Raw genomic sequence first — 27,755 nt, forward strand, 5'->3', positions numbered from 1 at the left:
TGGGAGGAATTAATTTCAGCTAGACAAGGACAATTCCATATAGAAAATTACTAAACAGTGGATGTCTCATTCTCACTTGAAGCATTTTATCCTTCAGTTAAGCATTTTGCAATTCCCAGAGATAAATGTCTGCAAAGTGCTTGAGATCATCCGCAGTTTTCTGATGCTTCTCACTCCCTTCTGGAAATAATTTAGTCATTCAGTTTTAAAAACATCCCCATGAAGATTAACCTTAAAATGGGAACTTTAAAAATGTGTACCAATAATGCATTCTATCTGGGAGTCCCCAGTACAGGAAGCACAGGAGGAACCACCAGGATGGCAAATAGGAGAGTCAGAAGTAAAAAAAACCAAGATTGTAGAGACATGTTAACTCTCTTCCCCTTGACTTGCTTAAAATGTGTGGTGAGCCATAAGGTTTCTTTAGTAGTAGAAAGCAAGCTATCTTTCTCTTCTAAGGATGTTTTAGTGATGTTTTAGTTCTTTCATGCTTCCTGTGCACTACAGAAAATCTGGTTGCTTGTTGATACAATGCTGCCCAGGATGAAATAACTTTTTAGTATAATCAGGGCTTATATTTTAATGAAAAAAAATCTTGGTTTGTTTACATACAGAATGACATGCTGCCTCTCTCAGATTCTTTACCAGAGGATGTTGAAAAGGCTGACCAACTGAAGGATGAAGGTTTGTAATAAACATCTTATGCTTTTATTAAGACTTTTGGGTTATCATGGATAGTGATAGTATAGCAGCTGGGCAACACACCCCACACAAAAACTTCAACTTATTCTCTGGCGATTGTTATGTTGTAAGAGGGCTAAGTGATTTCCTCCATCTGGGGTTTAAGAAAATATAGTCTATTCTCTCCCTTGTTCAGGAGGTTGCTTAAAAGCTAAGGGATAATACATGAAGTCCTGGGCAACATTCCTGAGTAGTAGAAGCTTTAAAGAATGAACAGTTATTATTCAGTATATTATAGATGTCCATGGGATTTCTATACAGGTTTATACTTTATGTTGAAACGGTTGTGTGATGTCAAGGATTATATGCTAGTTGAATATTAAAACATTGGTAACTGAAGCCAACGGAAAAATTCCTGTCAGCTTACTACGATTAGTATTTCACATGTGTGAAATAACTTGTGCTCTATAAAAATTGCAGACAAGCCAGTCGTTTGTTTTCCCTTTGATAGATGTTATTGCTGTTAATGTGAGGAAAAGCAGCTGTACCATAGAAGCCTTCACTAATGCTACCCAAGAAGGAATCCATTTTATTTCCCCTAAAAAAAAAAAAGTAGCATGTAGCACCGATAACTGATATGAATTGGTATCAGGTGGATTGATGCTTTATAAATCACATTTTTTATGACCTGTTGGATTTTCAGATATTTGAATTTTATAGAAAAAATAAGTAAGTTTCTAATTGCAAGACAGATGTAGTCCTCTCAAAAATTTCAGGATAATCATGTGGAAAAAGTCCTACTGTATTTGAGAACAAGTTCCATGTCTGTCTTACCTTAAAACTAGTCATCTATAGTCATGAATGCAGTCCATTACTGGCTCTGAAAGTAAGTTTTACTAATTGTTGAAGTTGCTCATTAGCTCTTTAATCCTGAGGATAAGAGCTCAAACAAGGTTAGGTCACACGTGAAAATTAGTTTGTAAGTTAAAACATACCTGCCGCGTATGCTGGCTTTTCATTTTGCTGTCTGTTACTGCCAGCTCATGGAAAGTGAAGAATACCTGCAGCACTCAGTATTGGTTATTGGACTGTAGGGATATTCAACGCTTTCCAGGTGTAGGTATTATAGCAATGCATGTTTTAAATCATAGAATCACTTAGGTTGGAAAAGACCCTTAAGATCATCAAGTCCAACCTTAAACCTAACACTGCCAAGTCCACCACTAAACCATGTCCCTAAGTGCCACATCTACACGTCTTTTAAATACCTCCAGGGATGGTGACTCCACCACTTCCCTGGGCAGCCTGTTCCAATGCTTGACAACCCTTTCGGTGAAGAAATTTTTCCTAAAATCCAATCTAAACCTCCCCTGGCACAACTTGAGGCCGTTTCCTCTCGTCCTATCACTTGGTACTTGGGAGAAGAGACCGACACCCACCTCGCTACAACCTCCTTTCAGGTAGTTGTAGAGAGCGATAAGGTCTCCCCTCAGCCTCCTTTTCTCCAGGCTAAACACCCCCAGCTCCCTCAGCTGCTCCTCATAGGACTTGTTCTCTAGACCCTTCACCAGCTTCGTTGCCCTTCTTTGGACACTCTCCAGCACCTCAATGTCTTTCTTGTAGTGAGGGGCCCAAAACTGAACACAGTATTCGAGGTGCGGCCTCACCAGTGCCGAGTACAGGGGGACAATCGCTTCCCTAGTCCTGCTGGCCACACTATTTCTGATACAAGCCAGGATGCTCTTGGCCTTCTTGGCCACCTGGGCACACTGCCGGCTCATGTTCAGGTGGCTGTCGACCTAACACCCCCAGGTCCTTTTCTGCTGGGCAGCTTTCCAGCCACTCTTCCCCAAGCCTGTAGCATTGCATGGGGTTGTTGTGACCCAAGTGCAGGACCCAGCACCTAGCCTTGTTGAATCTCATACACTTGGCCTCGGCCCATCGATCCAGCCTGTCCAGATCCCTCTGTAGAGCCTTTCTACCCTCAAGCAGATCAACACTCCCGCCCAACTTGGTGTCCTCTGAAAACTTCCTGAGGGTACACTCGATCCCCTCATCCAGATCATTGATAAAGATATTAAACAGAACTGGCCCCAATACTGAGCCCTGGGGAACACCACTTGTGACCGGCCACCAACTGGATTTAACTCCATTCACCACCACTCCTTGGGCCCGGCCATCCAGCCAGTTCTTAACCCAGAGAAGAGTATACCCATCCAAGCCATGAGCAGCCAGTTTCTCCAGGAGAATGCTGTGGCAAACAGTGTCAAAGGCTTTACTAAAGTCCAGGTAGACAACACCCACAGCCTTTCCCTCATCCACTAAGCAGGTCACCTTGTCATAGAAGGAGATCAGGTTAGTCAAGCAGGACCTGCCTTTCATCAACCCATGCTGACTGGGCCTGATCACCTGGTTGTCCTGCCAGTGCCATGTGATGGCGCTCAAGATGATCTGCTCCATAACCTTCCCCGGCACCGAGGACAGACTTGCAGGCCTGTAGTTCCCCGGATCCTCCTTCCGGCCCTTCTTGTAGATGGGAGTCACATTGGCTAACCTCCAGTCAACTGGGACCTCCCCGGTGAGCCAGGACTGCTGATAAATGATGGAAAGTGGCTTGGTGAGCGCTTCCGCCAGCTCCCTCAGTACCCTTGGGTGGATCCCAGGGGGCTGGGTACCCCAAGAACAACTGGTCTTACTGTTAAAGACTGAGGCAAAGAAGGCATTAAGTACCTCAGCCTTTTCCTCATCCTTTGTCACTATGTTTCCCCCCGCATCCAATAAAGGATGGAGATTCTCCTTAGCCCTCCTTTTGTTGCTAATGTATTTATAGAAACATTTTTTATTGTCTTTTATGGCAGTAGCCAGATTAAGTTTTAGCTGGGCTTTGGCCCTTCTAATTTTCTCCCTGCATAACCTCATGACATCTTTATGGTCCTCCTGAGTGGCCTGCCCCTTCTTCCAAAGGTCATAAACTCTCTTTTTTTTTTCCCTGAGTTCCAGCCAAAGCTCTCTGTTCAGCCAGGCCAGTCGTCTTCCCCGCCGTCTTGTCTTTCAGCACATAGGGACAGCCTGCTCCTGTGCCTTTAAGATTTCCTTCTTGAAGAATGTCCAGCCTTCCTGGACTCCTTTGCCCTTCAGGACTGCCTCCCAAGGGACTCTGTCAACCAGGCCCCTAAACAGGCCAAAGTCTGCCCTCTGGAAGTCCAAGGTAGCAGTTCTGTTAACCCCTCTCCTTACTTCTCCGAGAATCAAAAACTCGATCATTTCATGATCACTGTGCCCAAGACGGCCTCCAACCATCACATCACCCACAAGTCCTCCTCTGTTCGCAAACAACAGGTCCAGCAGGGCACCTTCCCTAGATGGCTCCCTCACCAACTGCGTCAGGAAGTTATCATCTTCCACACACCCCAGGAACCTCCTAGACTGTTTCCTCTCTGCTGTATTGTATTTCCAGCAGACATCTGGTAAGTTGAAGTCCCCCACGAGAACAAGGGCTAGCGATCGTGAGACTTCTCCCAGCTGCTTATAGAATATTTCATCTGCCTCTTCATCCTGGTTGGGTGGTCTATAACAGACTCCCACCATGATATCTGCCTTGTTGGCCTTTCCCCTGATTCTTACCCATAAACACTCGACCCTTTCATCACCATCATCAAGCTCTAGACAGTCAAAATGCTCCCTAACTGTGGTGGGTTGACCTTGTGTCCTGGTTTCGTCTGGGACAGAGTTAACTCTTCTTAGTAGCTGGTACAGTGCTGGGTTTTGGATTTAGTGTGAGAATAATGTTGATAACACACTGATGTTTTGTTTTAGTTGTTGCTAAGTAGCGCTTATCTTAAGCCAAGGACTTTTCAGTTTCCCATGCTCTGCCAGCAAGCAGGTGTGCAAGAAGCTGGGAGGGAGCAGAGCCGGGGCAGCTGACCTGAACTAGCCAAAGGGATATTCCATACCATGGAACGTCATGCCCAGTATATAAACAGGGGGGAGTTGGCCGGGAGGGGCGGATCGTGGCTCTGGTATCAGTCAGCAGGTGGTGAGCAATTGCATTGTGCATCACTTGTATTTTCTTAGGTGTTATTTCTCTCTTTTTGTTATATTTGTTTTCATTAATATTATTATATTTTATTCTTATTATTTTTATTATTTTATTTTACTTTAGTTATTAAACTGTTCTTATGTTAACCAACGAGTTTTACTTTTTTTTTTTTTTCCGATTCTCCTCCCCATCCCACTTGGAGGGGGGAGGTGTGAGCAAGCAGCTGCATGGTGCTTAGTTGCTGGCTGGGGTTAAACCATGACACCTTGGCTGGATGCCAGGTGCCCACCAAGCTGCTCTATCACTCCCCTTCCTCAGCTGGACAGGGGAGAGAAAATATAACAAAAGGCTCGTGGGTTGAGATAAGGGCAGGGAGATCACTCACCAAATCACGTGGAATTAAATTAATTTATTGCTAATCAAATCAGAATTGGATAATGAGAAATAAAACCAAATCTTAAAACACCTTCCCCCCACCTCTCCCTTCTTCCCAGGCTCAACTTCATTCCCCAATTCTCTACCTCCTCCCCCTGAGCGGTGCAGGGGGATAGGGAATGGGGGGGTTGCAGTCACGTTGTTTCTGCCGCTCCTTCCTCCTCAGGGGGAGGACTCCTCACAGTCTTCCCATGTGCCAGCTTGGGGTCCCTCCCATGGGAGACAGTCCTCCATGAACTGCTCCAGCATTGGTCCTTTCCATGGGGTGCAGTCCTTCAGGAACAGACTGCTCCAGCGTGGGTCCCCCACGGGGTCACAAGTCCTGCCAGCAAACCTGCTCCAGTGTGGGCTCCTTGGTCCACAGGTCCTGCCAGGAGCCTGCTCCAGCACGGGCTTCCCATGGGGTCACAGCCTCCTTCGGGTGTGTCCACCTGCTCCAGCATGGGGTCCTCCACAGGCTGCAGGTGGATATCTGCTCCACCGTGGACCTCCATGGGCTGCAGGGGGACAGCCTGCCTCACCATGGTCTTCACCAGGGGCTGCAGGGGAATCTCTCTGCTCTGGTGCCTGGAGCACCTCTTCCTCCTCCTCCTTCCCTGACCTTGGTGCCTGCAGGGTTGTTCCTCTCAGACATTCTCACTCCTCTCTCCAGGTGCAGTTGCACAGCAGTTTTTCCCCCTTCTTAAATATGTTGTCGCAGAGGCATTATCACTGTTGCCAATTGGCTCGGCCTTGGCCAGCAGCGGGTCCATCTTGGAGCCGGCTGGCACTAGCTCTATTGGACATAGGGGAAGCTTCTAGCAGCTTCTCACAGAAGCCACCCTTGTAGCCCCCCCCCCCCGCTACCAAAACCTTGCCACCATCCCAATACACTAACATACAGGGCTACCCCACCATCTCCTGGAGAGTTTATAGCCATCCATTGCCCCACTCCAGTTGCGTGAGTCATCCCACCATGTTTCCATGATTGCGGCTGTATCTGTCAGCCCTCAGGGATTTGTGAAATGGACTAAGAAAATGAAATTAACGTGTGCTCTGTGTTTGTGTGGTGCTACTGAAGCAATTCCAAGTCTCTACTGGAAAAATTGAAGGGGTCTAAACTTCAACAAAAGCCATTTAAAGTGTCAGCTATCAGGGACATTAGTAAGCAGTTTGGAACTGCTTGAAATGCTTTTGGTTAATTTCCCATAATAAAATTAAAACTTCTTGTCCTGCTTTCTAGTGCTGCTTTGTCATATTAATCATTCTGATTTTCACACATGTATATCAATCACCAGTATCATGTTTTTCAGTTATGAGTACTTTTCTGCCCGGGGTTAGGGAGATAAATTAAATAACTTGAAGTCCATTTGATTCATATCTTCTATAATACTGTAATTCTGTAACTCTGTCATTTCCTTGTTTCTATCTGTATGTCCTTACTTATGGAATAACTTCCCTCGCCGTTTTGGCTACCAGCCTGCTCCTCCTCTGCTCTCAAACCAGCCCTGGTACCTGTAGAAATTGGCTAATGAATGGTGAAACAAAATCAGATAGTTGAGTTTTCTTTTTTGGTCGTTATAAAACCAGGAAGTGATATACCCTCTGGACTAGTAAATACTTGAATTTACTTGCCTATCATTTGACACTTTGGCTTTATGTAAGCTATGTAGAGCACAGATTGAGTGTGGGTTTGTATAGCGTAACTATGGCTGAATCCTAAAAAGAGCTGGGTATCACCACAGTATAAATTATAACAATAGGTAGTATTTTTTTTATAAAGGACACACATTCAAAAGTATAACCATTTGTTTCTTTTTTTTGTCTTAAGAATTTTTGTCTGGAGTTAAAATAAAATATTACAGTTGCTTTTCCTATTGTCCCAAATTGTTTAATCTCAGCAGAAATAGTCGATGTAGCTATTTTTCCTTTAGCCAATTTTGAGCTGGAGAGAGAGCGAGCAAGAATGGTACCCATTGATATTCGCTCCAACGTAGCCCTGTATCCCATGTCATCTTTGGTTCAAAGCAGTATCAGAAATTCTAACTTTGATAGTCATTGATAGCAGTTTTGTTTTAGAGAAATGTTAAGTGCTGTGATCTTGTTGAGTGTAGCTAACTTGCAAGTCTTTTAACTGACAATAGGATTTAGTGTGCAGACCTTTACCTTAGATCAAAGGAAAGGTGTGTAGATGGTGGGCCTGTAAAAATGAGGCAGATATGGTTACATTCTGTGTATATTTTGAAGGTATACATGCAATTACAGTTTCAGTTTGTCTTCTCACTGGCAGGGATTGCTGGCTATAATTACAGTCTAGTATATCACTATTGTGAAGAGGTGATTTTTGTACTGCATTGATGATACTTTGTTACTTAAATCTCATTTTGTTTATTAAGCTCTCCATGTTCGCAAATAAGTGCAAGTATAGTTGTTTTCATTTAGTACTGGCACCTAGAACTCCTTGCTCCACAGCCTATTGCTTTCTAGCAGAGATAAAATGCTGCACTGACTGAAATTTTCTAGCCTTTGCTTATGCAGTTTTATATATCTGTAGTAACCTGTTGACCTATCCCTTCTCTTGCTTATTTTGGGAGAGGGTTGAAATATTTTGCTAAAATACAAGGAAGTCAGTGAAAGTCTATAATTTTCCTGACAATTTCTTGACGTTGCTGGGGAACCAAGGCTTCTGTAGGATCTAGCAGGCCAAGGATCCATAGTGGTGGGACCAGGGACAACCTTAAGCTTGGGCACTCTGAACTAGGACTTTTTCTCTACTATTCTGTCACGAGGAAAGAAAGAAACTACCAGGACTGCCCTGTGTTGGGGAGGAAAGAATGTGTAAGATATTTTTTGTTTTGAAAGACCTTACTCCAGAATTTTTTTTCTATAGAAAGTTATATTTTTCTAGTTTTTTCACTGTACTAGGCTTAAAAAATATGAAATATGAAACTTCATTATAGAGCAGAAGTTCTGAGCTATGAAGGTGAGAAATTTTACCTCTGAATCATTTTAGATTGCCTGTGCTATATGTGCTTTTCATTATCTTAATGAATGAATTATGTGACAGCATCACAGAAGTCGGGCTTATGCGCTTGGTTTTGCTTTTGTTTGATTTTTCCATGTTATATGGGTAGTTACAGGCAAGTTGTTGGGAGATGTGAGAAGATGAGACCAAAAAGGAATTAACACATAGCCTATTGGATTATGAGGCTTGCAAAGATATTTAAGACTGATGAATCTATATTAGAGTGGAACTGCAATTACAATTACACTTCTCAACAAAGTGATCTATGCTTAACAGCAGAAACTATCTGGGAAGTGTGAAATAGCAAGATGAGAAGGGGAAGGTTTGTGTGGTGGACTTCAATGTACATAATAAACTTTACAGACATAGTAGATATTTTTATTTGCATTATTCCGTGCCAATTCCATTTAAAAGAATGTATCTCAAAAAAGTACAGTCATAACTGCCTTATATAGATGCTATAATGTGGCTGCTCTATTTCTTTCAAACATAGCACTGTATCTTTTAACTACTTAAGAGCTTTTTATAATTTATTTCAGGTAAAAATTATATGAAAGAAGAAAATTATGGTGCTGCAGTCGATTGTTATACTAGGGCTATAGAACTAGGTCCAAAAAATGCAGTCTGCAACAGGTAAAAACAAAATGATATACGCTTTTCATTCCCAAACTTCATGAACATTATTTTAAAGATAAATTGTGAAGTAGATCAAAACAATGTGAGGCTAGAAAAACCCGCTATTCAGAAATTTATCATGTTAAATTTGTAACAGATTTAAAGGAAAAGTGAGCTAATTCAGCATATCTGTATCAGTTAAAGGTGTAATATGGGCTTTAAAATCACTTGTAACACCTTGAGATCAGGTTTTTGTGAGTTATGATGTCTATATTAAATTATAACTTAGGCTGTGGTTTCCAGTCCGTTGAGAGTAGTAAGAGCCTTTTTTCCGGTGTTCTAGTGACTCAGCTGCCATCTCTATCTCCCCTAGTATTGACTTCTCTGAAAAAAATATCATCAACGTGGGTATACCATTTTGGAGATTTCAAGCATTGTATAAATACTCAGCATTTTTATGCATGCCCTTTGAAAAATAACAAGACTGTTGTAGTTTCATCGTATAATCAATTCTTCACCATAGTACTGACATGGGACCAGAGGAAGTCTGGAAGGGCATGTTATCCCAGTAGCAGCAGTATGCTCTTTCAGTATACTGCCTTGAAGACCAGCATAAGAACAAAGGCAATATAGTCTATGAGCCCTACTGGAACTGGCCTGCCTCTAGAGCCCCTCTGCTCTACACTTTTCAGTGCCTCTGTTACCGGAAGGATTTACTAACTTAAGTGCAGTCAATCTGGCCTTGTGGCACTGTACCCAGTGGATTTTTCCATTTTTGGAGCTGTGCTTCCATTACTTTAGAGTTTAGTTTGTGATAAATACAAGTGAATGATTCATTGTTTCGTGGCAAGCATAAAGAGAAAGGTAATGCACAGTTTACTAATATTTTACATCTTTAAGACAGTAGTTCAAAGTGTAAATCATCTTTTTTCCTTGAGAAAACTGACCACGTGTGATTTTAGGTATCAAATGGTAATATAAGTCCTGATTTAAAAGCCTTCTAAAATCACTGAATGGGCTTAAGCACCAAATCTGTAATTGGCAAAAGAGTGGAAATACTTCACTGTGTGCTACATCATCACATATTACATTTGTGAGGACCCAAATGAATCTTAATGTCAGTGAGCATGGTATTGTACAAAGTTATTTAAAAGAAGACAGGCAGTTGCTTGGAATTTTGAGGGTGATGTGGTATCTGACTAAAAATAAGCCTTATCTTACTTAAGTTAGCATGGAAGCAATGGAGAATTATTGCCTTCGACAGTATTGCTTTTTACTCGCAGCAGTGAAAAAAAAGAGAGCTGAGATGCCCTTGAAGTTTTAACTGGCCATATAAATTTTTTGTAAATGTGGAAAAAACATTTTCTGTTCAAACACATGTGAGACTAAGCATTGTCCCCAATTTTTATCCATACATCTTCACTGGCATCTGCGGAGTTGGACAACTGTTAAGTAGCCTGAATATTTAAAAGATACAAGTAGTCCCATTCAGAATTTTAATCAAATTCAGAAAAAACATGCAATTTGGAGGTTATCACAGGAGAAAGGATTGAATACAGTGATGATTGTAGTATCTAACATTCCTAATAAAAATGAAAAATGCTTTATACAATGGAAATATTGTCATTTCTGCTATAGTTTTTTAATCACGGAAGAACAAATTAGAGTGTTTTGAGGCCTTTTAAGCAGGTAAAATTTTGAGTACTAATCTGTTCCAATGTCCTTTTTAATTTGGGCAAGTCTTTAGTTTTATTGTATAAATGTCCACAACATTTAGTATTTCTCTGGTATAGAGATGCAATTTTAATTTAGTAATTCAGAGATTATTGAGAAACGTTATCCCGATTTACCTGCAAGCATGAGTTGCCTGCTAAAAAATTGAGCAGGGAAAAATCACAGCATTCCTTTGAGTGGCAGTAAAACTATACTTCTTACTGGAAAAGCGCAATTGTATAAAATACTTCTATTTAAACTACTACTTGAGAGTTTCACTTCTTGTAATAGGTTTTGTGATGTATTTTGTGCATATGCTGGATCTAAAACAGTTCCTTAGAATTATTTATCCTTTATGCCTTCAAAGGTGAGTGTGTGTTCTCCGAAGTCCTAGTCTAGCAATGCACTTAAGCACATACTTATTTCAGAACATTTGCTTGTCCTGCTTAATTGAGGAAAGCTGAGGCATTGCCTAAATAGTGAATGAAAAGTCAGTAAGATTAAACAACTCTAAAGTTAGTCATGGACATGTGAATATCTAAGCTGTTTTTTGTTTGGGTTTTTTTTGCTGTTATTGGTGGGGGTTTTTTTACAAAGCTCTGTCCCTTCCCTCCCCTCTTCCTCTTAGGGCTGCTGCTCAAAGTAAGCTCAACAACTACAGTGAAGCAATAAAGGATTGTGAGAGCGCCATAGCAATAGATCCAAAGTACAGCAAAGCATATGGGAGAATGGGGTAAGCTAATACAAATCTGAGTAAACGCTGAAGACCCAAGTGTAAATCACCATAGATTTTCTGAAATAAGTGGAACTATGTCATTTTACTTAGCTGATATTCTTGTTCTGAAAGTGTAGCAATTTTCTGAAGATGACCCTATCAGGCTGTCAGCTTTAAGTTTTATATAGGTAGTTGATCTCAGCATTTTCATATCAGATTTTGTAAGTGTCGTGGTTTAACCCGGCAGGCAGCTAAACACCACACAGCTGCTCGCTCACTCCCCCCTCAGTGGGATGGGGGGGGGGAAGTAAAATTCGTGGGTTGAGATAAAGACAGTTTAATAGGACAGAAAAGGAAGGGAAAATAATAATAATAAATGATAAAAGAATTAGAATATACAAAACAAGTGATGCACAATGCAATTGCTCACCACTCGCTGATCGATGCCCAGCCAGTTCCTGAGCAGCAGCCCCCAGCCAGCTTTCCCCCTAGTTTATATACTGAGCATGACATCATATGGTATGGAATATTCCTTTGGCCAGTTTGGGTCACCTGTCCTGGCTGTGTCTCCTCCCAGCTTCTTGTGCCCCCCAGCCTCCTCGCTGGTGGGATGGTGTGAGAAGCTGAAAAGTCCTTGACTTAGTGTAAACACTACTTAGCAACAACTAAAACATCAGTGTGTTATCAACATTATTCTCATCCTAAATCCAAAACACAGCACTATACCAGCTACTAGGAAGAAAATTAACTCTATCCCAGACGAAACCAGGACAATATCCACCCCTCATTCTATACCATCTACGTCATGCCCAGGTCCCACACTCTCCAGTACATCCCAATTAATCACCACCACCTTTCCTGTCTCTTGATATATAGACACAGATATCATTCCCTTAGTCTATGGGCCATCCCTCTAAAATGTCTAGCCGAAACCAGGACAGTCAGTTTGCTTTTTTTTTTTTCTTGCAGTTTATCTGCAAGAAAAAAACTAACTTTGCAAATTTAGTTTAGGAATCACGCTGTGTTTTTCTACCTCCTACCTAGTTATGAGTAATAAAAATTCTGCAGTTGGAACAGTGAATCTGTTAATGATGCTGTTAGAGAACAGGATCCTAAAAGTATTGAGGCTTCACACTAGCAGAAATAGAGACTAAATTTTTCTGTTCAATAACTCTTAGGAAGCAGATATTTTAGCAAGACTAAGCTATGTCCCTTTAGTAGTTTTTCTCAGTCATGTCTGAGAGATTAACAGTATTGCCCCTTTAGGCAGTGGGTCTGATTAAGTGCTGTCTGAAAAAAAATAATGTCAGGAATGTTCTCCTGAATGGGATATCTACTTGAGTGAAGGGCTGTTCTTCCGAGATGTATAGCTTTGCATTTTCAATAATCAAACATATTGTGGGTGTGGGCTGAATGCTGCTTAAGGCTTTTGAGGTTATAACTATACTAGTAAATTAAAAAATACTTGGGATTGTTCTTTGGGGTCAGCTGGCACAAAATGGCCCATGTCCATATTATTAAAATCTAGTTTGCAGTATGGAGTGACCACATCCAAGCTGCCTATTGCTAAATTGCCTTGGCCTGTGTTAAATTCTGAACCATGCCCCAAAATTGTATGGGATAATGCTTGTTGGCCTGGGACAAAACCATGCCAGGGGGCATTTATTTAAGATCAAAGATGATGGAATTCTATCACTTGAAAACTTTCCCTGATACAGTTTATTTTACTAGTACAAATGTAGCCTGACTGGCTTTTGAGATGGTTAATTCACTTTGAAATTTTAGGGACTGTTGAATTGGTTTTGTCCTATTTAACTCTCTTTAGATCGTTTCTTCATATAGCACAACCCGAGATCCCTCGATTTCAGTGAGATGGAGGGAAGCTACAGGTTGATTTAATTGAAAATTGGATGTTATTTTAGAGTTTTGAGTGTAAGACTAGTGTGCCTTTTGATACACAATGTGTGATCATTCTCGGGCAATCAAACTTCTCTTTTTTTTTTTTATTGTCTGGTTGTTTTGATAGAGGATATATTTTGAGCTACAGGCTGTTGCTTAACTCAGCAGATGGATATAATAATACATAGGCTGAATGAGGAAACAGTGGTTTTTTAGTAATAACTGAAAAAAACAAGTGCAGAAACCACCTTCTCAACAAAAAATCCTTATGAGAAAGATATGTTTTCTGACTGCATTATGCAGGCATATCAGTTTTTCAGAGTATTTGACAGAAATTCTGTGTATATCACAAAAAGAAGCAGAAGTGCCACAGAAATATGCAGAGATGGGAGCCATGTAGACAGTTAAAGAGATGCTTCCAGCATGACCCTGAGAGAGCACTTGTCTGGGTAGGAGGTGGACCTGGAATTGTGAGCAAAGAAACTGTCACCCGCTGTTCTGATTTGTACTGTGTTCCAAGAAGCAAATTTTTACATACTCTCTCTGTAAAAAAAAACACAATTGCATCACAGAAATACCTGATTGCATTTCTTGTCTGGTCAGAAACTATTTTGGCAAATTAATGGCCCAATAGGGAGAATGTTGTTTATGGGAGTAACTGTATTAAGGGAAAAAACATTAATATTGCATGGGTTCCTCCAGGAGCGTTACTGGAATCTCCTGGAGTTTCATACTGTTATTGAGTTCATCGTCACTGAGAGTAATGAATGTGACTGATGTATCTAACACACTGAGCTCTCTTGCCTGGGATAAAAGACTAAGGTCTGTTAGTGGGCATTAGCACAGGCTTATCAACCCAGTCTGTGTAGCTCAGCACATACTAAAGGGAGACTGGAGTACTAAATAGCTGAATGTGGGTTATACAGATCTTTCACAAAATGTGGAAAAGATCAGTTTAGTTTTGTGGTCAGCATAAATTGAAAATACAGTAGAAGATAGAATTGAAACTGCAACCAGATGGACTTCTGGAATAGCTCAAAGAAAGATGATGTTTTAAATGTAGTAGCTAATAAAATTTGAAAACAAATACTGTTTCAAAAGCAGTAGATAATCTGTCCTGTGCTCTCCTGAGCTGCTGGAGAAGAATCTTTTTCAAAACATTAAGCAGGCTTCCCTGATACAAGGGTTTCTTATAGAGTCTTACAGATGTTACTACTATCCTGTATAACCCATTTGTCAAGCTGTTGAAGTAGAAGATCCAAGAGGAGAATCTTGCACTGATCCTAAGACAAAAATCTGTTATGCTGAAACTTGTGGTTCCAGTATTTGGTTTCTTGAAGCTGCAGTATCTTCACCCTACTTACCCATGCACCCTTGTGAATAATCTCTTGGATCAAAAGGACTGGAGGAAACATTTAGAGGAATTCCTGAGCTTATGCGAAGTCATGGATGCTGGATCCAGCTTGTGCTCTCAAACACAGACTAAATCACTTGATGATGCCAAAGAGTTTTTAATGAAACTTGCATATATATGGAACAGACAGTGCAAGATGAGTTCTTCAGGGTTCATCTGTTCTGCAAAAATAAGGGCTTACACTAAGCAGTAGTAGCACAATAGCAAAACTTGCTTTAACTTAGTGCTCAAGCTAAAAATTAGTTATGAGATACTGTTCTACTTAGAACAGAAAATGTATCATTACCTTTTGATGGTCATTTATGTTCTACCTGGGATTTCTTTATTTCACATTAGGTTGGCTCTGGCCTCAGTGAATAAATATGAAGAAGCAGTTACAAGTTACCAAAAAGCACTGGATCTTGATTCAGAAAATGACTCTTATAAGTTAAATTTGAAAATAGCAGAACAGAAACTAAGAGACATGTCCAGTCCTGTAAGTTAGCTCTGCATCTATTTATTTACAATAGTTTTAACTGGGATTTTTTAGGTAAACTTATCTTCAATTGTAATTTTTTTGTAGACTGGAACTGGACTGAGTTTTGACATGGCAAGCTTGATAAACAATCCTGCCTTCATTAGTATGGTGAGTATATTTCAAGCTTTACATTATATTGTTTTTAAAGCTGAAGTTTTAAGAACAACTCTTGTTTAATAACACAAGTGATTTTAATGCTTATAATGGCAATGGTTTCATTATACTGAATTTAAAATTTTCTAAGTCATTTTACACTCAAACCAAGAAGTGAAGCATAAATCTCCTATAATGCCTTTCTTATTTCCAATTGATTTTATCCTACTTATGAACAACAACGTGCATAGATTAGCTATGCTGTTTTTATAGATGGCATGAATAGCAAAACACTTGTCAACAGCATGGTGAAAATATCTTTTCTATTCTCCGCATAGCAGTTAACAATGAATACAAAGAAATCGCCTCTTAAGTGAATAGCAAACACACAGTGCTTTCCTTTACTTCCAGTACAATGGCAAATTGTGGTTTTTTCCCTCAGTAGTTTTTCTCCATGCATGGCTTTCTTAGCCAAATTTTATGAATTAACTTTGAAGAATAGAATTTGGAGAAAAAAATGTAAAAAATACTTATTTCCTTTGAGAACTCAGTTAAAACTCTGCTACCCCTCTGGTAGCTTCATTAGGACAGGACATTTTAACCAGTGCTTCAGCATGGAAATGCACTGCATGCAAGAGAGATCAATACATCTGGTCTGATACTGTGGTCCAAATAATAGAGATGGTAGGCGAGGAAGAAGTGAATGAGTTCTCCAATGGCATTAGTGATTAAATAGCACTAGAACCCCATGTACCACTTCAATGGCCACGTGACTTATTCAGACAGTCTGCATCTGTTTAGAGACAAAGATGTACTCTTCAATATGGAGCTAACTATAGGGAAAGGATTTTTGCATTTCCAGAAGATGCATGGTCAAGTGGATAGAACACAGGGCATTCAGCCAGGAATGAATGAATTATTTTCCTGTGGTGTGGTTTTTTTGCTTTGTTTTGTTTTTAAGGAAAAAAATTGACTCGCTGTCTGACCTTGAGAAAGTTATTTCTCCATTTTAGGCCCCTAACCTAGATCAGACTTGTTACTGATGAAAGAGAGAAAAAAATCCTATACTTCCCATAGAATTGACCCAAATTTGGCATTTTATATCCAACTGTAGACTAGAGAAAACAGTTGATTTACTTTTGAGAGGTTGTATGGAAATATATCAATCGATAAAATTAATACTGTATATGTCTGGTTTTTGTAGTGCCTTTAATAAGATAGTGAATGAGCAGATACTGCGTTGTGCCTATTGGTCTTGTATTCATACAGACACTGATTTCTGTAGGAATTACGTTACTAACTTTAAACCATCACCTGGTTTATTCGATAGTATCTGTCCCTATATACCCTTACACTATGGAAAACACTATAATTTTTGAGGTACCTTATGAATGAGAAAATTAAATAACCTCATGCTTACTACAAAGTAAGAAGATATGCAAGTTACCACAGAAGATATATGTTACCACAAAACCATGGTACAAAGTAAGTCCACATTGGTTTGTTCTGCAATATTTTGTGGCTGTAATCTTAACAGTTTATACCCGCTAGTAATAATAGTTGCAAAAATGATTTATCCAGGCTGGAAATCAACAAAATACAGACCTTTCTCCAAAAAGCCCAATAGAAAACCTTTGTCTTTGAAAGTCTTAAGTTAACTTTTTTTTTTTTAAGTTTTCTGGTACTGGGGTTTTATGTTTAATATCTTGTTCTCATATTTTTCATGTCTGAATCTGTAACCAGTATTTGTTATCTAACATGTAACAAATTGTCTCAGCTTCATATCCTTGAAATACTTTCCTGTAATGATTCTTTTTGCTGGGGATTGTACATCTCTGTGCACATAAACTTAGCTTAATTTTGTAATAAAACATAGAATACACCTTGTGGGTTTTTCTTTTTTTTTTTCTCCACATTTTCCTCAGTGATACCTAAGTAGCAAATGTTTTATAATTTCAGCTATATATTGTCTATTCTAGGCAGCAAGCTTAATGCAGAATCCTCAAGTTCAACAACTGTAAGTATTAAAATGGAGTACCATTGAAACAGATGTCTTTAGGGGTTTGAATTAATAAGACAAAAGGTGGATAGCACTGTATTCCTGAAAATGTAATTTTATTTTTGCTTACTGTAAATAGAACTACTGCGGTTTCTTCCTCTTGCAGCTTATTTCCTCCCAGTGATTCAACAAAGAACTAGTTTATTGCTGTTGTGGTTTAACCCCAGTCAGCAGCCAAGCACCACGCAGCTGCTCCCTCACTCCCCGTCCCCCCCGCTCCCGGTGGGATGGGGAGGAGAATTGGGAAAGAAGGCAGAACTCATGGGTTGAGATAAGAACAGTTTAATAACTGAAGTAAAATATAATACTAACAATAATAATAATGAAAGATAATAATAATGAAAAGGAATATAACAAAAAAAAGGAGGGGGGGGGGAAGGAAAAAAAACCCAGTGATGCTAATGCAGTTGCTCACCACCTGCTGACCGATGCCTGAGCCGCGATCTGCGCCTCCTGGCCAGCTCCCCCCTGTTTATATACTGGGCATGACGTTCCATGGTATGGAATATCCCTTTGGCTAGTTCAGGTCAGCTGCCCTGGCTGTGCTCCCTCCCAGCTCCTTGCACACCTGCTTGCTGGCAGAGCATGGGAAACTGAAAAGTCCTTGGCTTAAGATAAGTGCTACTTAGCAACAACTAAAACATCAGAGTGTTATCAACATTATTCTCACACTAAATCCAAAACCCAGCACTGTACCAGCTACTAAGAAGAGAGTTAACTCTGTCCCAGCCGAAACCAGGACAATATCCACCCCTTATTCTATACCATTTACATCATGCCCAGATCCCACACTTTCTGATACATTTCCAATTAATCACCATCACTTTTCCTGTCTTTTAATATATACACACACAGATATCATTCCCACAGTCTATGGGTCATCTCTATCAAATGGCTGTTGAGTTCATTCAGTCCATGACTTTGGGCTCCATCTGTCATAACAGTCTGTCTGGGCAGGAGGGATGGTGTGAAGTCCACTCAGTTGGCAGAACAGAATTGGGCTTTGGTGTGATGTGGTGGGTGGGTGACATTGGGCGCAGCAGGAGGATGGTGTGTGGTGTTGGATTGTTGCATGCTGAAGTCAGTCCTGGTTCCATCACTACTGCACTTCACTCAGTTTTGTCAAAGTTCATTCTTCATTAATCTAAGTAATTCTTACTGTAATACTGTTGATATAGCATATAACAACTATAGTAATGATGACATACAGTGGCAGGATTATATAGCAATTAATATCATACAGTTTGATCTATTGGCTGTTCTCACCTAAAATCAAATCCCCTTGAGGCACACATCGGACTTCCCCATCTGTCGTGGTTTAACCCCAGCCAGCAACTAAGCACCACGCAGCCGCTTCCCCCTCCCCTCCCAGTGGGGTGAGGAGGAGGAAAGCAAAGGAAAAAAAGTAAAACTCGTGGGTTGAGATAAGAACAGTTTAATAACTAAAGTAAAATATAATACTAACAATAGTAATAATGAAATATAATAATAATAGTAATGAAAAGGAATGCAACAAAAGAAGGGGGGGGGAAGAAAAAAACCAGTGATGCACAATGCAATTGCTCACCACCCGCTGACCGATGCTCAGTTAGTTCCCGAACCGTGATCCACGCCTCCCGGCCAGCTCCCCCCTGTTTATATACTGGGCATGACGTTCCATGGTATGGAATACCTCTTTGGCTAGTTCGGGTCAGCTGCCCCGGCTCTGCTCCCTCCCAGCTTCTTGCACACCTGCTTGCTGGCAGAGCATGGGAAACTGAAAAGCCCTTGGCTTAAGATAAGCGCTACTTAGCAACAACTAAAACATCAGAGTGTTATCAACATCATTCTCACACTAAATCCAAAACACAGCACTGTACCAGCTACTAAAAAGAAAGTTAACTCTGTCCCAGCCGAAACCAGGACAATATCCACCCCTTATTCTATACCATTTACGTTATGCCCAGATCCCACACTTTCCAATACATTTCCAATTAATCACCATCACCTTTCCTGTCTTTTAGTATATACATATAGATATCATTCCCGCGATCTATGGGCCATCTCTATCAAATGTGTGTTGAGTTCATTCAGTCCATGACTTTGGGCTCCATCTATCATAACAGTCTGTCTGGGCAGGAGGGATGGTGCAAAGTCCGCTCAGTCGGCAGAGCAGGATTGGGCTTCGGTGTGGTGTGGCAGGCAGGTGACATTGGGCGCAGCAGGAGGATGGTGTGTGGTGTTGGATTGTTGCATGCTGAAGTCAGTCCTGCTTCCATCACTACTGCACTTCACTCAGTTTTATCAAAGTTCATTCTTTATTAATCTAAGTAATTCTTACTGTAATACCATTAATATAGCACATAATAATTATAATAATGATGACATACAGTGGCAGGATTATATAGCAATTAATATCATACAATTTAATCTATTGGCTGTTCTCACCTAAAATCAAATCCCCTTGAGGCACACATCGGACTTCCCCATCCTTCCACGTCACCCACCAAGTGCACCCAGGCCCTTGAGCAAAAGCAATCCCACAAATGGGTTTGCCTTTGCCTGAGGCAGGAGTAACCCAGACTGTCTTCCCTAGCATATTTTTTATGTGCACTACAGGGACTTTATCCCCTTCTACAGTATGTAAAAGTTCTGATTGGGCAGGGCCAGCTCGATTGACAGATCCTCTAGAGTTGACTAACCAGGTGGCCTTTGCTAGATGTGTATCCCAATGTTTGAAGGTCCCACCACCCATTGCTCTCAATGTAGTCTTTAACAGTCCATTGTATCGCTCGATTTTCCCGGAGGCTGGTGCATGATAGGGGATGTGATACACCCACTCAATGCCATGCTCTTTGGCCCAGGTGTCTATGAGATTGTTCCGGAAATGAGTCCCGTTGTCTGACTCAATTCTTTCTGGGGTACCGTGTCGCCATAAGATTTGCTTCTCAAGGCCCAGGATAGTGTTCCGGGCGGTGGCATGGGGCACGGGATATGTTTCCAGCCAGCCGGTGGTTGCTTCCACCATTGTAAGCACATGGCGCTTGCCTTGGCGGGTTTGTGGGAGTGTGATATAGTCAATCTGCCAGGCCTCCCCATATTTATATTTCAGCCATCGTCCTCCATACCAAAGAGGCTTTAACCGCTTGGCTTGCTTAATTGCAGCGCATGTTTCACATTCATGGATGACATGTGTGATAGTGTCCATGGTCAGGTCCACCCCTCGATCACGAGCCCATCTATATGTTGCATCTCTTCCCTGATGGCCTGAGGTGTCGTGGGCCCACCGAGCCATAAATAATTCACCCTTATGCTGCCAATCCAGATCTACCTGAGCTACTTCAATCCTAGCAGCCTTGTCTACCTGTTGGTTGTTTTGATGTTCCTCAGTGGCCCGGCTCTTAGGTACATGAGCATCTACGTGACGTACTTTCACAACCAGGTTCTCTAGCCGGGCAGCAATATCTTGCCACAATGGGGCAGCCCAGATGGGTTTCCCTCTGCGTTGCCAGTTACTCCGCTTCCATTGCTGCAACCACCCCCACAGAGCATTTGCCACCATCCATGAGTCAGTAGAGAGATAAAGTATTGGCCATTTTTCTCGTTCAGCAATGCCTAAAGCCAGCTGGATGGCTTTCACCTCTGCAAACTGACTCGATTCACCTTCTCCTTCTGCGGTTTCTGCAACTTGTCCTATAGGACTCCATACAGCCGCCTTCCACCTCCGATGCTTTCCTACAATGCGACAGGACCCATCAGTGAACAGGGCATATTGCCTCTCATTTTCTGGCAGTTTATTATACAGTGGGGCCTCTTCAGCACGCGTCACCTCCTCCTCTGGTGATATTCCAAAATCTTTGCCTTCTGGCCAGTCTGTGATCACTTCCAGAATTCCTGGGCGACTGGGGTTTCCTACTCGACTCCATTGTGTGATCAGTGCAACCCCCTTACTCCATGTAGCATCAGTTGCATGATGTGTACAAGGGACCTTCCCTTTGAACATCCAGCCTAGCACCGGCAGTCGGGGTGCTAAGAGAAGCTGTGTTTCAGTACCAACCACTTCTGAAGCAGCTCGAACTCCTTCATATGCTGCTAATATCTCCTTTTCAGTTGGAGTATAGCAGGCCTCAGATCCTCGATATCCCCGACTCCAAAACCCTAGAGGTCGACCTCGGGTCTCCCCAGGTGCTTTCTGCCAGAGACTCCAGGTAGGGCCATTCTCCCCGGCTGCGGTGTAGAGCACACTTTTAACATCTGGTCCTGCCCGGACTGGCCCAAGGGCTACTGCATGAACTATCTCCCGTTTAATCTGTTCAAAGGCTTGTTGTTGCTCAGGGCCCCATTTAAAATCGTTCTTCTTCCGGGTCACTTGATAGAGAGGGCTTACAATCATACTATAATTTGGAATATGCATTCTCCAAAAACCTACAACCCCTAAGAAAGCTTGTGTTTCCTGTTTACTAGTTGGTGGAGACATAGCTGCTATTTTGTTGATCACATCCATTGGGATGTGACGACGTCCGTCTTGCCATTTTATTCCTAAAAACTGGATCTCCTGTGCAGGTCCCTTCACCTTACTCTGTTTTATGGCAAAACTGGCTTTCAGAAGGATTTGGATTATTTTCTCTCCTTTCTCAAAAACTTCTTCTGCTGTGTTGCCCCATACGATGATGTCATCAATGTACTGCAGGTGTTCTGGAGCTCCACCTTTTTCCAGTGCATTCTGGATCAGTCCATGGCAAATGGTGGGGCTGTGTTTCCACCCCTGGGGCAGTCGATTCCAGGTGTACTGGACGCCCCTCCAAGTGAAAGCAAACTGTGGCCGGCACTCTGCTGCCAAAGGAACTGAGAAAAATGCATTAGTGATATCACTTGTGGCGTACCACTTGGCTGCCTTTGACTCCAGTTCATATTGAAGTTCTAGCATGTCTGGCACAGCAGCACTCAGCAGCGGCGTGACTTTATTCAGGCCACGATAGTCCACTGTTAGTCTCCATTCTCCATTAGACTTTCGCACTGGCCATATGGGGCTGTTAAAGGGTGAGCGAGTCCTGCTGATCACTCCTTGGCTCTCCAGTCGACGAATCAGCGTATGGATGGGAATCAGGGAGTCTCGGTTGGTGCGATATTGCCTCCAGTGCACCCTTGTGGTAGCGACTGGCACCTGTTGTTTTTTGACCCTCAGCAACCCCACAACCGAAGGGTCCTCAGAGAGTCCGGGCAAGGTGGACAACTGTTCAATTGCCTCCATCTCCAATGCAGCTATACCAAAAGCCCACCGATACCCCTTTGGGTCTTTAAAATACCCTCTCCTGAGATAATCTATGCCAAGGATGCATGGGGCCTCTGGGCCAGTCACAATGGGGTGAGTCACGCCTGGCTGGAGGCAGGGCACCTCTAGTCCCGGTCATAGGATTCTCCACTCACTTTTTGTAAAAATGGATTAGAATTCCTTCTCATAGGATCAGGAGTAAGATCAGCCATTCCACTCTGTCGGCCACGCTGCTCGCAGTGCTCACTGGAGGCTGAAGCAACCATTTTCCTGGAAGAACCCTCATGTGTGATTGTTTTCCCTCACAATTCCCGTACCCGTGCATCTAGGACCGAGGTAGGTTTTCCATCCCACTTCTTCATGTCCTCTCTGTGGTCATGCAGGTAAGACCACAGTGTTTACCCTGTGGTGTGTACCTTCTGTCTCCTCTCTCTTGAGCAGAGGGATGCTTATTCCTAATAGCTGAGATATTGGTCCATGCAGGTGGGAGGCAAAACTTATTCTCAAATCGCTGGAACTCTTGGGACAGTTTCTCGGCTATTATGTCTGGCAGTTTCTCCACAGCCGCGACGAGGGAGGAAGAGAGACTTTCTTCATATTGCCAGAGTCAGCCAGCCAATTCATCTACTGTTGGTCCCTCTTCATCTTTCTGGTCCATTACTGCCAATGCATTGGCATACGACGATGGTGTGCTTCGTACAAACTTCCGCCACATGGGTCGTGCACATTGGACTTCATCTGGATCTGTGGGTAACCGCCCATCGTCTGGGTCATAATAAACCATCTCCCGCACGGCTAATTCCCTCAGGTACTGGATACCTCTCTCCATGGTGGTCCACTTGCCTGGGTGACATATAACATCTTCCTTGAAGGGGTACCTTTCCTTCACACTTGACAGAAGTCGCCTCCAGAGGCTGAGGGCTTGTGTCTTTTTCCCAATCGCCTTGTCAATGCCCCCTTCCCTAGAAAGGGATCCCAACTGCTTGGCTTCCCTACCCTCTAATTCCAAGCTACTTGCCCCATTATCCCAGCATTGGAGCAGCCAGGTGATAATGTTGCTCGCCTGGATGATGGCTGAAGTCTTTTTGCATATCTCGCAGCTCACTCGGGGATAGTGACCGGGTGATTACCTCTGGTTCTGCCTCTTCCTCCTGTTCTCGTGATGACCCTGCTTCACCTTCATCCTTCACTAAGTGAACTGATTTTTCCATATATTTCTTTTTCTGTACAGGGGCGACTGATACTGGCATGGGTTGGTTCTCTAGTTCAGCTGCATCACCCATCGCCAAGGTCTGAGTAACCATAGTGCCTGTTGCTGGGGTCTGAGTAGCCGCAGCTGTGGGAGCTGATCTCTGGGTGGTATTTTTAAATAGTTGTTTAACCCTAGGCAAGATCTGAATCACATTCAGGAACAGGCTGGTTCCTAGCAATAGGACCATGCTGAGTTCAACATCCCAAGGATATTCAAAATTTACAAACTCCTTCAATGCTATTGTAATTAACCTGGCAGAGAAAGGGAAGATGTGGGAAGATGTCTCCCCAATAGGTTGGCTCCCCGAGGAGAAAAGGTAGAAAGTGCAATTATTAATATTCTCTAGGAGATAGCACCCGAAGTACAGAGATCTCTCCTCCATAGATTGGCTCCCAGAGGAGAAAAGGTAGAAGGTGTAATTATTATTAATAGTCTCCCATAGGCGGCTGCCGAAGTACAGAGGTGACAACAATGCCGAGTACAAACACCCGATTAGTTTCACGGCCTGCACTTCTATCATATCATAAACCAGTGTTACAAACAACAACAACATGATAACTCTAGCCGGGTTCCCACAGATGATAAACAGCACAACAGGGAGCATATACTGCAAGTAGGGCATTACATAATGCAACTTCAAGAACCACAACACCAACTTTGAGAGCAAACGAACCCACATTGTAACCAGTAACTATCAAACCAATACAATGAATACTTATAACAAGTTTGTTTTAACACACTCTGATCAGATCTGTCGTTATCTCACCCAACGTGGGGCACAAAGGGTTGCCAAAAAGGCTGTCGTGGTTTAACCCCAGTCAGCAACTCAGCACCACGCAGCCGCTTTCCCCTCCCAGTGGGGTGGGGAGGAGAATCGGGGAAAAAAGGTAGAACTCGTGGGTTGAGATAAAAACAGTTTAATAACTAAAGTAAAATAAAATACACTACTAACTAAGAATAATAATAATAGTAATGAAAAGGAATATAACAAAAAAAAAAAAAACAAACCCAAGAAAAGACAAGTGATGCACAATGCAATTGCTCACCACCTGCTGACTGATGCCCCAGCAGTGACCCACCCCTCCCAGCCAACTCCCCCCTGTTTATATACTGGGCATGACGTTCCATGGTATGGAATACCCCTTTGGCTAGTTCGGGTCAGCTGCCCCGGCTCTGCTCCCTCCCAGCTTCTTGCACACCTGCTTGCTGGCAGAGCATGGGAAACTGAAAAGTCCTTGGCTTAAGATAAGCGCTCCTTAGCAACAACTAAAACATCAGGGTGTTATCATCAACATCATTCTCACACTAAATCCAAAACCCAGCACTGTACCAGCTACTAAGAAGAGAGTTAACTCTGTCCCAGCCGAAACCAGGACAATTGCTTACTGTAAAGGTCCCTTGTTGTGGTTTAACCCCAGCCAGCAACTAAGCACCACACAGCCACTCGCTCACTCCCCCCACCCAGTGGGATGGGGGAGAGAATCAGAAGAGTAAAAGTGAGAAAACTCATGGGTTGAGATAAAGACAGTTTAATAGGGAAAGCAAAAGCTGTGCACACAAGCAAAGCAAAACAAGGAATTCATTCACCACTTCCCATGGGCAGGCAGGTGTTCAGCCATCTCCAGGAAAGCAGGGCTCCATCACGCATAACAGTTACTTGGGAAGACAAATGCCATCACTCCGAACATCCCCCCTTCCTTCTTCTTCCCCCAGCTTTATATGCTGAACATGACATCATATGGTATGGAATATCCCTGTGGGCAGTTGGGGTCAGCTGTCCCGGCTGTGTCCCCTCCCAACTTCTTGTGCACCCCCAGCCTCCTCGCTGGTGGGGTGGGTGGTGTGAGAAGCAGAAAAGGCCTTGACTCTGTGTAAGCACTGCTCAGCAATAACTAAAACATCCCTGTGTTATCAGCACTGTTTCCAGCACAAATCCAAAACATAGCCCCATACTAGCTACTATGAAGAAAATTAACTATCCCAGCCAAAACCAGCAGATCCCTGCATACCCCAATGCCAACACTGTGCTAACTGTTTCAGGAGCCCTGAAAACAGCCCTGTTGGTGGCCCTGCTGCGGGTGTTGGTGGCCTGTCGGATTTGTCCAGCCTGATCCATGCGTAAGTGTTATGAATTGCATAGTTTTAACTGCTACATTTGTAGAAGCATCATTGTGCACCATCTATTTAAAAGGGATAGCGTCAAGCCAATTATACTGTGGCCTGTCCCCATTGTATACCTGATTATTATTAAAACTGTGAACTTGAAGACTTATTTTCCACGATCTTGTTTGTTTGCTTTCTACGTTTCCATCAATTGGAATGACTGAACTGTGTGCTCAGTTTCACTTTCTTGTTCTCATACACTGTTTACTTTCTAAATGCCAGTTATTAAAAATGTTCCTTTAAACCTTTAGGTATTCCTACGTGTGCTTTCAAATTGTGTTGATCAATTTATTACCGGACATCCCAGACACTGTAGAAAAGCTACAGATTTATTTAGCACAGGTTTCAACAAGTTCTAAAGTTGACTCCTGACTGACTGTGCTTTGGCATCCCTCCATTTGGACTAGGAAGGCTTCAGGGAACTCAGTATAATAAGGAGAGGAGTGGCTTTTATAAAAACCAGGACCCAAGTCTTTTATAATATAATAATGATAATCCATCTGGAAGAGTCTGCACAAAAACATGCAATTTGCTTATATGGCAAGACCTCTTAACAGGCATACAATTTTACTCTATTTCAGCATTCTAGCCTGTTTCAAACTATTTTTAAGTTTTGCCCTTTCAGGGCAAAAGTAACTTATAATTCACATCACAGACAGGAATGTGCCCCCACAAAATCAAGGGCTGTTTTCACAAGAATCATGTGCTATGCCTAGATCTATGAAAATGGTGGCTTTCCTTCAACCTGCACTGTGGTTTAAAGGAGTCTTGATAATTTGCTACTTGGGCAAAATGCAGAAGTTACAGAGAATGTCATGCCAGGCTATTCATGAAGTAATATGTTTTACTTGCTTTTTCTAGTAAACCAGGGTTATGCTTATCTTTTACATGGAATTAATCTCACCTATTAATTTTACTCTTAAGCTACAACTGTTATGGAGATGGATCTGTCATTACTTCAGTCATACAGGTGTAATTGTATGCTTGCTTTCTACTAATGACATCTTGTTGGCCATACAAGTTGGCAGCTGCATACTGTATTTCTGGAAAAACTAGAACTTCAACTATAAGAGTAGTTATCTTAAACAACTAGAATGGATCATCTCAAAAAGAAGGGAGCAAATCACTGGAGCAGATTTGTTGCTAAATTTTAGTTTTAGCAAGTAAGATAATACTTTTTCTTCTGTGCTATCAAGTAGAAGTAATAGTCCTAAAGAATGAAAATGAAGACCTGATGATAATCCTGTTTGGAGAGACTTTAACTAGATAAAGTGGTAATACTACAGCTATCTTGCTGTATAGTCTTAATCAAGATATCTTTAGTCTTAACTTTCATATGATGCAGCTTTCAGTTATATTAGGATATCCTGTTTTCTTACAAATGATGCTTGTCAGGTTTTTTTTCCACTTGTTGATTTTACTTAAAACTGTTCAACACAGGGGGCAGCAGTTTGCACAACAGATGCAGCAGTTTGCACAACAGATACAGCAGCAGAATCCAGAGCTCATAGAGCAACTGAGAAATCATGTCTGGAGCAGATCTTTCAGTGGCAGCACTGAAGAGCATTCCTGACTTAAAGGAAGCATGCGAATTGGGATGGTATATAACCCCAAAATGCATACCATAGTTAGTAGCAAAAGCACCACTGTAACTTCTGCTTGAATAGAAGACAGAAAATTCTTTGTGCATGTTTGCAAACAAGAATAAATCTGTTAAACAGATCTGTTGCACATAACTTGGAACATATCGTTTATGTATAGTTACTCCTCTGAAAATGAATACACTAAATAGATTAAGTGGTTTATTAAAATTCCTCCGTACAAGTCATTTTCAGTATGTGCATTAGATTGATCTCCAGGGCTATTGAGTGGGGAGGAGTTTTGTAGTAGGCTGATCTTGCATAA

At 42.0% G+C, this 27,755-nt stretch overlaps 1 protein-coding gene across 1 annotated transcript in view; it reads left to right on the top strand.

The window, feature by feature from the left end:
- LOC127028960 (small glutamine-rich tetratricopeptide repeat-containing protein beta-like) overlaps positions 1-27,423 on the top strand; it is a 41,120-nt gene extending 13,697 nt beyond the window's left edge. Inside the window, exons 4-11 of the mRNA XM_050914638.1 lie at positions 615-684; positions 8,699-8,792; positions 11,116-11,220; positions 14,852-14,990; positions 15,078-15,140; positions 17,105-17,142; positions 25,728-25,805; positions 27,291-27,423. Of these exons, the coding sequence (XP_050770595.1) occupies positions 615-684; positions 8,699-8,792; positions 11,116-11,220; positions 14,852-14,990; positions 15,078-15,140; positions 17,105-17,142; positions 25,728-25,805; positions 27,291-27,423 (720 nt within the window). The remainder of the gene's footprint in view (positions 1-614; positions 685-8,698; positions 8,793-11,115; positions 11,221-14,851; positions 14,991-15,077; positions 15,141-17,104; positions 17,143-25,727; positions 25,806-27,290) is intronic.
- The last annotated feature ends 332 nt before the right edge of the window (positions 27,424-27,755 follow it).

This window comes from Gymnogyps californianus, unplaced genomic scaffold (assembly GCF_018139145.2).
Source record: "Gymnogyps californianus isolate 813 unplaced genomic scaffold, ASM1813914v2 HiC_scaffold_51, whole genome shotgun sequence".
NCBI classification, from domain to species: Eukaryota; Metazoa; Chordata; class Aves; order Accipitriformes; family Cathartidae; genus Gymnogyps; species Gymnogyps californianus.